Source organism: Grammomys surdaster, unplaced genomic scaffold (assembly GCF_004785775.1).
Source record: "Grammomys surdaster isolate TR1022 unplaced genomic scaffold, NIH_TR_1.0 129, whole genome shotgun sequence".
NCBI classification, from domain to species: Eukaryota; Metazoa; Chordata; class Mammalia; order Rodentia; family Muridae; genus Grammomys; species Grammomys surdaster.
This window is the reverse complement of record NW_021604587.1, coordinates 18,972,692-18,984,755: the sequence shown is the minus strand read 5'-3', so window position 1 is coordinate 18,984,755 and position 12,064 is coordinate 18,972,692. Positions and strand designations below refer to the sequence as shown.

Here is a 12,064-nt window from a genome sequence, read left to right as displayed (position 1 = left end):
GAGAGAGAGAGAGAGAGAGAGAGAGAGAGAGAGAGAGAGAGAGAGAATGCAAACATGTTTGTGTATGTGCTGATGAACATGTGTTTTGAGGCCAGAGACTAACCTTAACTCTTACTAACCTCAAATGTCACTATTCACCTTTTTTAAAAAAAAAAATATGTTTTGCTGGGTGTGGTGGCCCACACCTTTAATTCCAGCACTTGGGAGGCAGAGGCAGGTAGATCTCTGAGTTCAAGGCCAGCCTAGTCTACAGAGTGAGTTCCAGGATATCTAGAGTTACACAGAGAAACTGAGTCTTTAAAAAATTTTTTTTTTCTTGAGATAGTAGGCTAAGCTGGCTGGCCAGCAAGTCCCAGGGATGTGTGTGTCTCCCACTTCCCCAGCTCTGAGGTCACCTCCCAGCATGCTCCTGCCTGTGTGGGTTGACTCTTGATTTTAGAACTCAGACGAGCAGTTCTGTTCTAGACTGAAGGGGGATGAATGGCTACTTCAGGGAGGCCTGTGCTTGTCCTGGCTAGACCTCAGTGCCTTCAATTCCTGGGGCTGGGTTTAACATGACAGTTAGGACTCTGGAGTTGGGGGCTTACATCTTGTCTGGGCCTTGCACATTTGTGGAACTTTACATCCCTGTGACTCAATTATTCATTTGTGAGGCTTGAACCTTTAGGTCTGGCTGTGACCAGAGAGTTAGTATGCTGAGAATCCCTTGTGGTTACATGCCATGCTCAGGGCCTGATATTATCTTCTGTGGTGTATGTCATTCTGAGAGCAGAAGGCATTTCCTTCAGTCCGCTCCTGTTCTGTGTCCCATTCCTTCTTTATCCTGTCAGGATAACAGCCTGAGCTAAAATCAAGAAAAAATGTACTTAAAATAAAACTACTTAGTGTTTGGATGGTTTAGACTAAGAAGTTGGCCCTGGATTTTTCTCCACATGGACCAAGATAGTATTTTTGCTAGTTATTTAAATATTTTCTTCTTTCCTCACTTTTTCTTTCTTGTAGTCCAGGCTAGTCTTGTACTCTAGAGATCCACCTGCCTCTGCCTCCCAGTGCTAGGACCAAAGGTGTGCTCCCGTTTTTCTTTGGATCTAGCTAGTATAACATTGGTTGAATGGTCTCAGTGTAGGGCAACATTGAGTTTTTAGAGAGATTAAAAAAAAAAAACAAAAAGAGTTAAATTCTGCGTCTTGTAGATTTTGTTGTTGTTGTTTTGTTATTTCTTTGCTTGTTTGTTTTGAGCCAGTGTCTCTTGTAGTTCAGTTCATGCTGGCTTCCAGACCTTGAATTTCTGACCCTTCTTCTTCTGTCCCCTCAGATACTAAGATTATGGGCATGCACCACCAAGTCTGGCTTATGTGGTGGTGAGGATTAAACCTAGGGCCCTACACTCCCATCCCATCATGAGCCTTTGAATTAACCAGGACATGGCTTTGGAATCACACTGGAGAATGGGAGGCCTTGAAGGCCTGTCCTTGGAGGCTCGGCGTGAATAGAGGACAACCCTGACTGAGTCTTAGCTTCTGGAAAAGCTTTGGGGGGAAGCATCAGTCTTTCCAAGCAAGGTGACAGTTTACTGAGAACAGACACTGACCCTCTGTTATCTGCCAGGCTAGTCAAGACCAGTCCGGAGCTGTCTGAGTCCTGCTCATGGTTCCCCGAGTCCTATGTGATTTATCCAACTAACCTCAAGACGCCAGTCGCTCCAGCGCAGAATGGCATCCAGCTTCCGGTCAGTAACTCCAGGACAGATGAGAGAGAATTCTTCTTGGCTTCTTATAACAGAAAGAAAGAGGATGGGGAAGGCAATGTTTGGATTGCAAAGTCATCAGCTGGTGCCAAAGGTAAGTGGCCATTGCTGTGCTCTCTGTCGAGTTCAGGATCTTCCCGGGTGCTGTTCCACGGCATGTTAGGTTTCGGTGCTGTTTCATTTCCTTGTTTTGAGGGTGGGGCGTGTAGATGCACATGTAGACGTCACAGCACATGCTTCAGGTGATGTTCTCTCCTTTCACCATGTGGGTCCCGGGGATTGAACTCAGATCATTAGGTTTGGCAGCAATCACTGTTGCCCACTGAGCCATCTCACCAGTCCCTACTGATATATGTAGATGAATGACTTCACACAGAATCATCACAATCAGAAGGCTGTGTCCAGTTTTTATTCTGGAAAAAAAAAAGATTTTCTTTTTTGAGATAGGTTCTCATGTAGCCTAGGCTGGCTAATGATGACCTGACACTCCTGAACCTGCTGTTTCCATCTCCTGAGTGCTGGGGTTGCAAGCATGCACTCCTGTGCTTGGCTTTTATTGGGTTCTGGGGATGAGATATTGGGTTCTGGGGATGAGACCCCGGGCTTTATGTATGCAAGGCCAATGCTCCACTACTGAACTTTAGTCCTGCCCTTTAAAGGCCTTCTGTAGCCTCCTAATGTTTACTGCCTGAGTCTTCACTGGAGTCAGTGGCACGCTCACGGTCTCTAAAAGGGATTACAAATGTGAAGTGTCTGACATAGAACTTTCCATGTCCTTTCCAGCTTGTCCACCAGCCGGCTCCTCCTTCACATTGTCTAGTTAGTGCATGACCCCACTATTCCCCCAGTCTAGGAAGCTTCGAGTCTCGGATTCCTCCTCTTTATAATCTATGCCAAGTACATGAATGTCTTGCCAGGGCTACCTTCAAATTATGTTCAGAATTGGGTTCTTATATTTCTAACACTCCCATTCTGGATCAAAGCCACCAGTCTCTCTACCCAGTTGCTGCAATGTGACCCTCAGCCAGCTCTCCTCTTGCCAGACAGTGATGATTTAAAAACACAAACCTGATTATGTTACTTCCTGATCCATTTAGGGTGGGTCTTGGAGTCCTGATGGAGCCCGCCCCATTGGACACTTCCCCGTATCTCTGAGGGCATCTCCCATTCTTGGCCTTGCTCACTGTGTCATGTAGACACAAAGACTGCCTTGGAGCTCCCAAAATAGATAAATTTTCCTCTATACCTGGGATGTGTCTCCATCAGCTCAGACATTGCTTTGTCAGAGAAGGCTTTTCTGGTCTAAAATGGCCCCATGTCTGTTACTTTCTGTATCTTTTTTTTTCTGCTCCGGCCCTGCTTGCTTTGGCCCAAAGGTTTGTTTGTTTGTTTTTACTTATTTACTTATTTATTATATGTAAGTACACTGTAGCTGTCTTTAGACACCCCATAAGAGGGCATCCAATCTCATTACGGTTGATTGTGAGCCACCATGTGGTTGTTGGGATTTGAACTCATGATCTCCAGAAGAGCAGTCAGTGCTCTTAACCGCTGAGCCATCTTACCAGCTCTACTTTCTGTATCTTTAACCTGCATTGTTAGTGTCTTCCCAGGATTGTATCTCAAATCCTGACCATTCCCACCATACATTAGAAGCCCAACATAAACACAGACTCAGTTTCATTTGCTTTTGTATTTTCCTCACATGCACTCAATACATGTGTGGAGTGGATGCCCAGAAAGGGATAAGGCTCAATATCAACTCAGGCTTAGGCTCAGGAGAAGGCACCTAATGTAATAACCACAGGTCTCCGCTGTAACTACTGTACTTGAATTTTATTTATTTTTTTTATGGTTTGGAAGACTGGCTGGCCATTGTTACTCATTTCGGTCCCTTGTCAACTGGACCTCAACTTCTTTTCCACCAATCATAAGACAGGAAGGCATCGCTGGGAACCTCTTAAAAATGGGTAAAGTTAGCTCTTGCCAGAAGCCAGGGGCCTCTTCTGCCTCTCTCTTTCTTTCTTTCTCTCTCTCTTTCTCTCTCTCTCTCTTTCTTTCTTTCTTTCTTTCTTTCTTTCTTTCTTTCTCTCTTCCTTTCTCTCTTCCTTTCTCTCTTCCTTTCTTTCTTTCTTTCTTTTATGTATGTGTGTACACTGTTCTGTTACTGTCTTCATACACACCAGAAGAGGGCATCAGATTTCATTACAGATGGTTGTGAGCCACCATGTGGTTGCTGGGAATTGAACTCAGGACCTTTGGAAGAGCAGTCAGTGCTCTTAACCACTGAGCCATCTCTCCAGCCCTCTGCTTCTTTCTTGTAACTCCATCTTCAGTACTACCTTTTAGTTTGGTTCTGGTCATAACCTGGGGAGCTAGAAGAGAAATAGGCATCTGTGGTGTTCTAGATTGTGGCTGGGAGGACATCATTGGTCCCTGGGCCCCACTGAGGCAGGACAGAGGGGTACCATGCAGCAGGAAGTGGTGAACAGAGAATACCATTTTGAAGCATTTTGTCTTTAGGCTTGAGAAGGTGCATATTAGAATTTAGCAGAGTAGGGACTAAACGTTGAAATTAATAGAACCAACACATGGCTGTTACACTTGCTAAACAAGTATTACTTACAGCTACTATATACGTGGTACAGTTGGCTCAAACAGCACCAGGACAACCCATAACATTTCCCTTTTTTGTTCAATTAAAGGCTCTTTTTTTTTTTTCAGATATAAATTGAGCACAACCATGCAAATTATAAAGTATAAGATCCACTTAACACCCAGTCCATCATATTTGTGAGTTTAGACAAAGCACTCTACCATCTATCCTAACTTAAGAAGCTACAATTCTATACTTAAATTATTTTCTGGTTTTAGCTTGTATTACCATCTGAAAATCATCCTCTCAAATTTATATCATCTCTCTCAATGCTAAACAACTTGTGTTGACTCTGAGACTATAACTAGTCTTCTAAGCCGGGCGTTGGTGGCGCACGCCTTTAATCCCAGCACTTGGGAGGCAGAGGCAGGCAGATTTCTGAGTTCGAGGCCAGCCTGGTCTACAGAGTGAGTTCCAGGACAGCCAGGGCTATACAGAGAAACCTTGTCTCGAAAAACCAAAAAAAAAAAAAAACTAGTCTTCAACTCCGTCAGAAATAAAGTCTGAGACCGACTTAAATATACCTGAACATAGCTTCACATAAAATCACCTGAGTATGTGATCTGCTCCTCGTCAGGGCGGCCCCTCTTGAGGAAACAATTAACATTAGATTACAAACAGCACAGGGCAACCCATAACATACAGTAAGTGTAACAGCAGAGGACAATGGAAGAGTTAGGTCTTATCATGTGACTGCTTTTCGTTTTTATTGCCTTTCTTCATAAGTGGGCAAGGCCTGGTTTATTCTCTATGGTCCATTGCTCTTTCATATGAAGACATGAAGAAAGCAAAATTTAAACACAACTCCTTTTGTACTTCGCCCCAGTCAGAATAAGATGCTAAGGTAAAGTGTGTGTAGGCTCTGGGGCCCAGAAGTGCTAGGAGGGTTAAGAACAGGGTTAGAGAGCCCCTGCCGAGTGAAGACAGGCTGTGTCCATGGGCTGTAGAACTCAGCGGAGGAAGGATGCCAGTTCACCTAAACTGCTCTGCAGGTGTACTGTGATTCCAGTTAAGAGAGCAGCAGGATTTCCCTATAAAGTTCCTAAAATCTGTATGAAAAGCACAGGTCATAGAGTATGTTCAATGATCTTAAAAAAGGTTAAGTAGAATCACTCACTCTGCTCATTAGGTGACATTAAGACATACTGCATCACTGTAGTGACCAGGACACTGAAGTTTGTCAGATGGACAGAAGCAGGAATCCACAAATCAGGATTGAAAACTCAAAAGTAGATCCACACGAATTTGTCCATCTAGTGTTTGACAGAGGCAAAAGGCATCTGTCTTCATTTCCTTTCCTGATACTATGATGAAACGCCCAGGCCATACAACGTAAGGAAGGAAGGGTTAATTTTAGCTCACAGTTCAAGGCACAGGCCCATTACGGCCAGGAAGTCAGGACAGCAGAGCTTGGAGCAGTTGGTCACATTGCCTCTGCGGTCTGAAGACCAGAGCAGGGCGTGCATGCTGCTCCGTCCCCTTTCATCTATTCAGTGCAGAATCCCCTGCCCAGGAAACGGCCCCACCCACAATTAAGGTGGGTCTTCTCCCTTCAGATAATGTATTCAAGATAATCCCCCTGCACACGGTTCCCAGAGGCCCAGTTTCCCAGGTGATTCTGGAGTTCATCAAATTGGCAACACTAGCTACTGTCAATAAAAGAAAGACATAGCTGACATAGCTCATTGGGTAAAGCACTTGCTGGGCAAGCATGATGATCAGAGGCCAGATCCCCAGGACCCATGTAAAAGCCAGGGAGGCATGGCAGCTCTCCTGTTATCTTGGTGCCTAGGAGGCAGTAGTAAGGGCTCCCTGGAGCTAGCTGGTTAGCCGGGCTAGCCAAAATGGCAAGTTCTGGTTTCAGCCAGAGACCCATGTAAATTATCTAAGGGTAAGAAGAGCAATTTGAGAAAGATACCCAGCATCAACCCCAAGCTCCTGCATACATGCACACACATAGTACATGTGTACTGACATGCACACATTCATCCCCCATACAGAAACATTCACACACACAGATGCATATTGCATACTTACACACATGCAAACGTAAAAGAAGGATAAACACTTCGACAAGTGGCACTGTATACAGTGCACAGTCACAGAAAAGACAACGAACCCACTCACCGTCATACAGCAAGGCAAATCTAATTTGTAATTCATGTGAACAGTAAACGTAAAATCAGGCGAGAGACTGGCAAAGGAACTGTAAGCATGATACCAGTACGTGTTAATCCATGAGACAAGGACTGAGAAATCAGACCTCATCAAAACAAAGCTTGCTCTGTGAAACCTTCTCTGGTGCCCATGAAGACACAAGTGGCCTGTGTCATGTGATGCAGCTCATTGAAATGTGAGGAGGATGCAGTCTGTGGCCACATTGGGTTAGGAGTTGTGAGGAGCCGGGGCGAGGAAGGAGAGATGGTTGCAGAATTTTGAGGGGGGGGGGATGATGAAAATGTTCTAAAAATGGATTCTAATTTGAAGAACCCTTGAGTATACTAAAAACCATCAAATTGTATGCTTTACAAGGTTGGATTTTCTAGTGTGTTGTATTTCAATTAAATTGTTTTAGGCTATGTCGCTTGTCATAGTTGATGGGCTGTTTCCATGCCTTCAGTCTTCACTAACGTGCTGCAGGGCGTGCTGCTTTATGACTGTGCCTTTACCCTGATGCTCCGGTGTGCTTGCCTTCCTGGCATTTCCATAGGGCATCATCTTAGAATAGATTTTGGTGATCACAAGCCGTCATTCTTATTATAACTGGTACCTAGTGACAGTGATATCTTAACCCACTCAGAAACTGTATCTATAAAACTGAAATTTTGGGCCAGAGATATGGTTCAGCTATAAAGGTGCTTGCTGCCAAACCTGACAAACTGAGTTCAATTCCCCGGGATCCACAGGGTCAAAGGAGAGAATCTACTTCTTTGGCCTCCACACAAGCAGTGTGGCATACGCATATACTCACCAAAAAATAAATAATTCTAATAAGTTTGTTTAAAAACCTGAAACTTCATAAGTTAGGACCGAGAACACTATATGGGGGAGTTAATGGGATGACCCTGCAGAGGGCAAGAGACAGCAAGAGGGGAGGGAGGGTGGTCAAGCAGTTGGTTGGAGGAACAGGCTAGTGAAACCCTCCTGTGAATTTTTCTGTTTCCTTTGCTTTTGGTCAGGAGCTGTCTTTCTTGGAATGAGCTGGGTTAGTGTCCATGTTGCTCTCGTTTGCAGGTGAAGGCATCCTCATCTCCTCAGAGGCGTCGGAGCTTCTGGATTTCATAGACAACCAGGGCCAAGTGCACGTGATCCAGAAATACCTCGAGCACCCTCTGCTCCTCGAGCCCGGTCACCGAAAATTTGATATTCGGTAATGGTCAGAGTCAGCAGACTTCATGTCCATTGTCTTTTCAGAGTGGTGGGGTCTGGTGAGGTCTGGTGAGGTTTGGTGGGGTCTGGTGAGGTCTGGTGAGGTCTGGTGAGGTCTGGTGAGGTCCGGTGAGGTCCGGTGAGGTCTGGCGAGGTCCAGTGAGGTCTGGTGAGGTCCGGTGAGGTCTGGTGAGGTCTGGTGAGGTCCGGTGAGGTCCGGTGGGGTCTGGTGAGGTGAGAGGACTTGGACGGAGCATTTGCTGAATCCAACATGTTGCCACATTGAGCACAGCCGCGCCTCTCAAAATTGTTGCTTCTTCTTTTAGTTCTCCTGTCTAAAAAACATTGCTTAGATTATGGTGCTGGTCAAGACACCAAAAGGCAAACGCAGCAAGTGGAGGTATCATTTGTTAACCTCAAACACATCCATAGCCTTCAAAATTGTCTATTTTCACAAGGAACTCAAGTCTCTCACTATTTATGGTGAAACACTTCATTTGCTTCATTACGGTTCTAAGCCATTATTTTGGCTAGCTTATGATTTGCCTCATATAACTTTCAAACCTTCTCCTTTTCTATACTGTACCGTCCCCACAAATAGTCAAGGTGTGTGCCAGGTGGTTGCACACACATTTAATCCTGGCACAGGAAGTAATAGAGGCAGGCAGATGTCTTCAAAGGAAGTCTCTAACCCAGCCAGGGCCTCGCAGCAGGACTCTGTATCAAAAATAGGTGGATGGATGGATGGATGGATGGATAGATAGATAGATAGATAGATAGATAGATAGATAGATAATAAAATGAATCAAGGTGTGGAGGTCATGTCTAAAAATGTGGTATCTGAATAAGACTGTTTGTTGGCTTGCAGAAGCTGGGTCCTGGTTGACCATCAATATAATATCTACCTCTATAGAGAGGGTGTGCTTCGAACTGCTTCAGAACCATATCATGTTGATAATTTCCAAGATAAGACCTGCCATCTGACCAATCACTGCATTCAGAAAGAGTACTCAAAGAACTATGGGAAATATGAAGAAGGGAATGAAATGTTCTTCGAGCAGTTCAATCAGTACCTAACAAGCGCTCTGAACATCACCTTAGAAAGTACCATTTTGCTGCAGATCAAACACATCATAAGGTAAGTTCTCTGTAACCTTTCTGGTTTATGTTTCTTCTGGAAGGAACTTGAGGTGCTTATGCCTTTTAGAGAATTGTCCTCCTAAAGCTGTCTAATTTATGGGTGGAGAACATTTGTAGTTTTTCAGTATTTTCACTTTACAGTCTATAGAATATATCTGTGAGAATATCACTTCATTTCTTCTAGGTTTTGATAATTCACATCTCTCTAGTTTACTTGGATAGATTAAATCTTTTTTTAAAAGATCAACTTTGGCTCTTACTAACCATCTTCTTATCTTTTTTGTTATCTCCTCCTGTCTGTTCTTTGAGAAATTTGATTTGTCTTCTACAGTTATTTAAGGTGAAAAGTTGGAAAATCGATTTGAGGCTAATACAAAAGTATAAACTTATTTAAAAGTAAAAAGAAAGATAGACACAACAGCAAACCATACAGTGTCTCAGTTTTTCTTCTGTTTTCCACAGATTATATGAGGCTATATTTATATTTTTATCATATCAAAATCTTTATTTTCCTTAATGCTTACATCCTGCCAGTGTGATCTAAAATACTTTGCTTATTACCCACGAGTTGGTAGATTTTTCATAATTCCATTACGGTCATAGGGACATTGTGTGGTTTCACATTTATTTATTTGTTTATTTATTTATCTATTTATTTATTCAGGTGTGGATATGTGTGGTGCATGTGTCTGTATGTGTGTTCACACGTGTATGTGCAGGTTCCTGTGCGTGTGTGTGAGTTCACATGTGTGCTTGAATGGGTGGCACCCAGCCTGCACCTTATATACTAAAGTCTCCCACTTGAACCCAGAGCACACTGATGCATCTGCCCTGGCAAGACAGCTAGCTCTAGGGACCCTGTATGCATAGCTTATATTTAATGGTAACCGTGTATTTGTGTTTACCTGCTCCTGACTTAGAGTTCATTTCTATTGTCTTTTTTTCCTCTTGATGCATTTTCTGGTGTACCTAGGAGTAGTGCTTCACTGGCAGTACTCTGTATTGTAGGGTACACAATCTTCTAATTGTAAAACTGAAGTGCAGTGCACTGAAGTGTGACTCAGTGAGCTCCGAGTTACGCTCATAACCATAAACAAACCATGAGGAAGATATTTACAGTATGCAAACTCCTCTGGTAGGCTAAAGCAGCAGGGGTTGAAGGCTCCAGCTAGCCTGGGCTATAGGATAAGACCATGCCCCCAAAGTAAGCAAGTAAGTAAGTAAGTAAGTAAATAAATAAATAAATAAATTTATATATTGAGACCCTTCCTCCAAAATAAGTAAGTAAATAGAAAGAAAGAAGGAAAGAAAAAAGAAAGAAAGAAACCCAGCATCCCGGAGTATCCTCTTAGCTCCTTTAGAATAGGATTCCTTGACAAAGGTATCCTTCCGGTCTTTGTGGCTGGAGTCATGGGTGCTCATTTTAAACGGTGTAAATGGTACTATGGCTCCTGTTTTAGGGTCAGCTCTTGTTGACATTGTATTGCTGTATTTATCTACAAGGCAGTAAGTTTTTCTTTATTACTATGTATTATTCCATTGTGTGACTGTTACAAAATGTGTCCTTTCAGCAGTTGACAAACATGGATTTTATGCCTTGTGTTTTACTTTTGTTTATCTTTCGTCTTGTTTTTCTTCTTGTTTCTTACGTTTTAGACCTATACTTTGTCTGGTAGTCATAGGATGGTTAGAATTCCTTCACCAAGAAAATAAAATATGCAAAAGGAATCCCTACTCTTTTTTGGACACTTCCACGCCCCCTGCTGGCTGTTCCGTGCAGTGCAGGGATGTGTTCCTGAATGAAGCCATCAGGTTATCTTTTTCCCCAGCCAACCTCCTGCTGACTCCTACTGTAGTCAAAAAAGGAAGCACTGCCTGCAGCTTCAATCAGTGAAAACTCTTACTGGAGTTTATTCATCCTAACCTCCTAGCAGATAAAAAGTGTAATTTTGTGTGTCAGATTGCAACGCTTGTCTTTTTATCCTTTCCTGTTGTTTCCCTTTTCACTAAACTTCTGACTTTTAAGAATGATCATATTTTAGGGAGCTGGTGAGATGGCTCAGTGGTTAAGAGCACTGACTGCTCTTCCAGAGGTCTTGAGTTCAATTCCCAGCAACCACATGGTGGCTCACAACCATCTGTAATAGGATCCGATGCCCTCTACTGGTGTGTCTGAAGACAGCTATAGTGTACTAATATACATAAAATAAATAAATAATTCCTTTAAATTTTTTATCATTTAAAATATATTTTAATCAAAACACTCTTAAATGAGCCAGGTGTGGTAGTGTGTTTACTGATCTTGAGGAGCCAGAAACGGGGAGAACGGAGCAGACACGTGGGTAGACTTACGTCTCGTGCCACAGTCAGCTCTGTTCAGCATCAGATAATTTATACTCTGAGGGTTGAGAAGAGTCACCTGAATAGAGTGTACAATCACAGAGACAAGCCACACAAGGGAAAAACATGGTTTTTCCATAGAGGCATGTAAACAAATAACAATAGCCAGATGTAATGTATAACCTATTGTAAACTCACTCCTATGCACTACTCCTGGGAGAAGGACGAAACCATATTCCAAGAATAATTCTGGGTTTTGAGTAAATTGAGGTCACGAGACTCTTGTCTTCTTGGTGTTTTCTCACAAGCCTTCAGAATTCTCACATGAGTCGATTCTTGGACGTCTTTAATCCCAGCACTTGGAAGGAGGAGGCAGATGGATCTCTGAGTTTGAAGCCAGCCTTGTCTACATAGAGAGGTCCACACAACCAGGCATACACAATGAAACTCTGTATCCAAAACAATGATGAAAAACAAAACCAAAAAACTTCACTTAAAGTATTTATTCATAGAGAAAATGCTTTAAAATGTTTAATAGAGTGCTCTTTCTTCCCTCTCCCCTCCCTGAATTTTTTTGTGATTTGTTTGTTTGTTTGACAGGGTTTCTCTGTGTAGTCCTGGATGACTTGGAACTCACTCTGTAGACCAGGCTGGCCTCAGACATCCACCTGCCTCTGTCCCCCTGAGTGCTGTTGGGTTTTTGTTTTTTAGGTTTCTTTCTTTTCTCTCTCTGTCTCTCTGTCTCTCTCTCTGTCTCTCTCTGTCTCTCTCTCTCTCTCTCTCTCTCTCCCTCCCTCCCTCCCTCCCTCCCA

At 43.2% G+C, this 12,064-nt stretch overlaps 1 protein-coding gene across 1 annotated transcript in view; it reads left to right on the top strand.

The window, feature by feature from the left end:
- The window catches only part of Ttl (tubulin tyrosine ligase), a 32,573-nt gene that overhangs the window by 9,637 nt on the left and 10,872 nt on the right, over positions 1-12,064 (top strand). Inside the window, exons 3-5 of the mRNA XM_028754828.1 lie at positions 1,609-1,841; positions 7,638-7,773; positions 8,641-8,910. Coding sequence (XP_028610661.1) covers positions 1,609-1,841; positions 7,638-7,773; positions 8,641-8,910 — 639 coding nt within the window. The remainder of the gene's footprint in view (positions 1-1,608; positions 1,842-7,637; positions 7,774-8,640; positions 8,911-12,064) is intronic.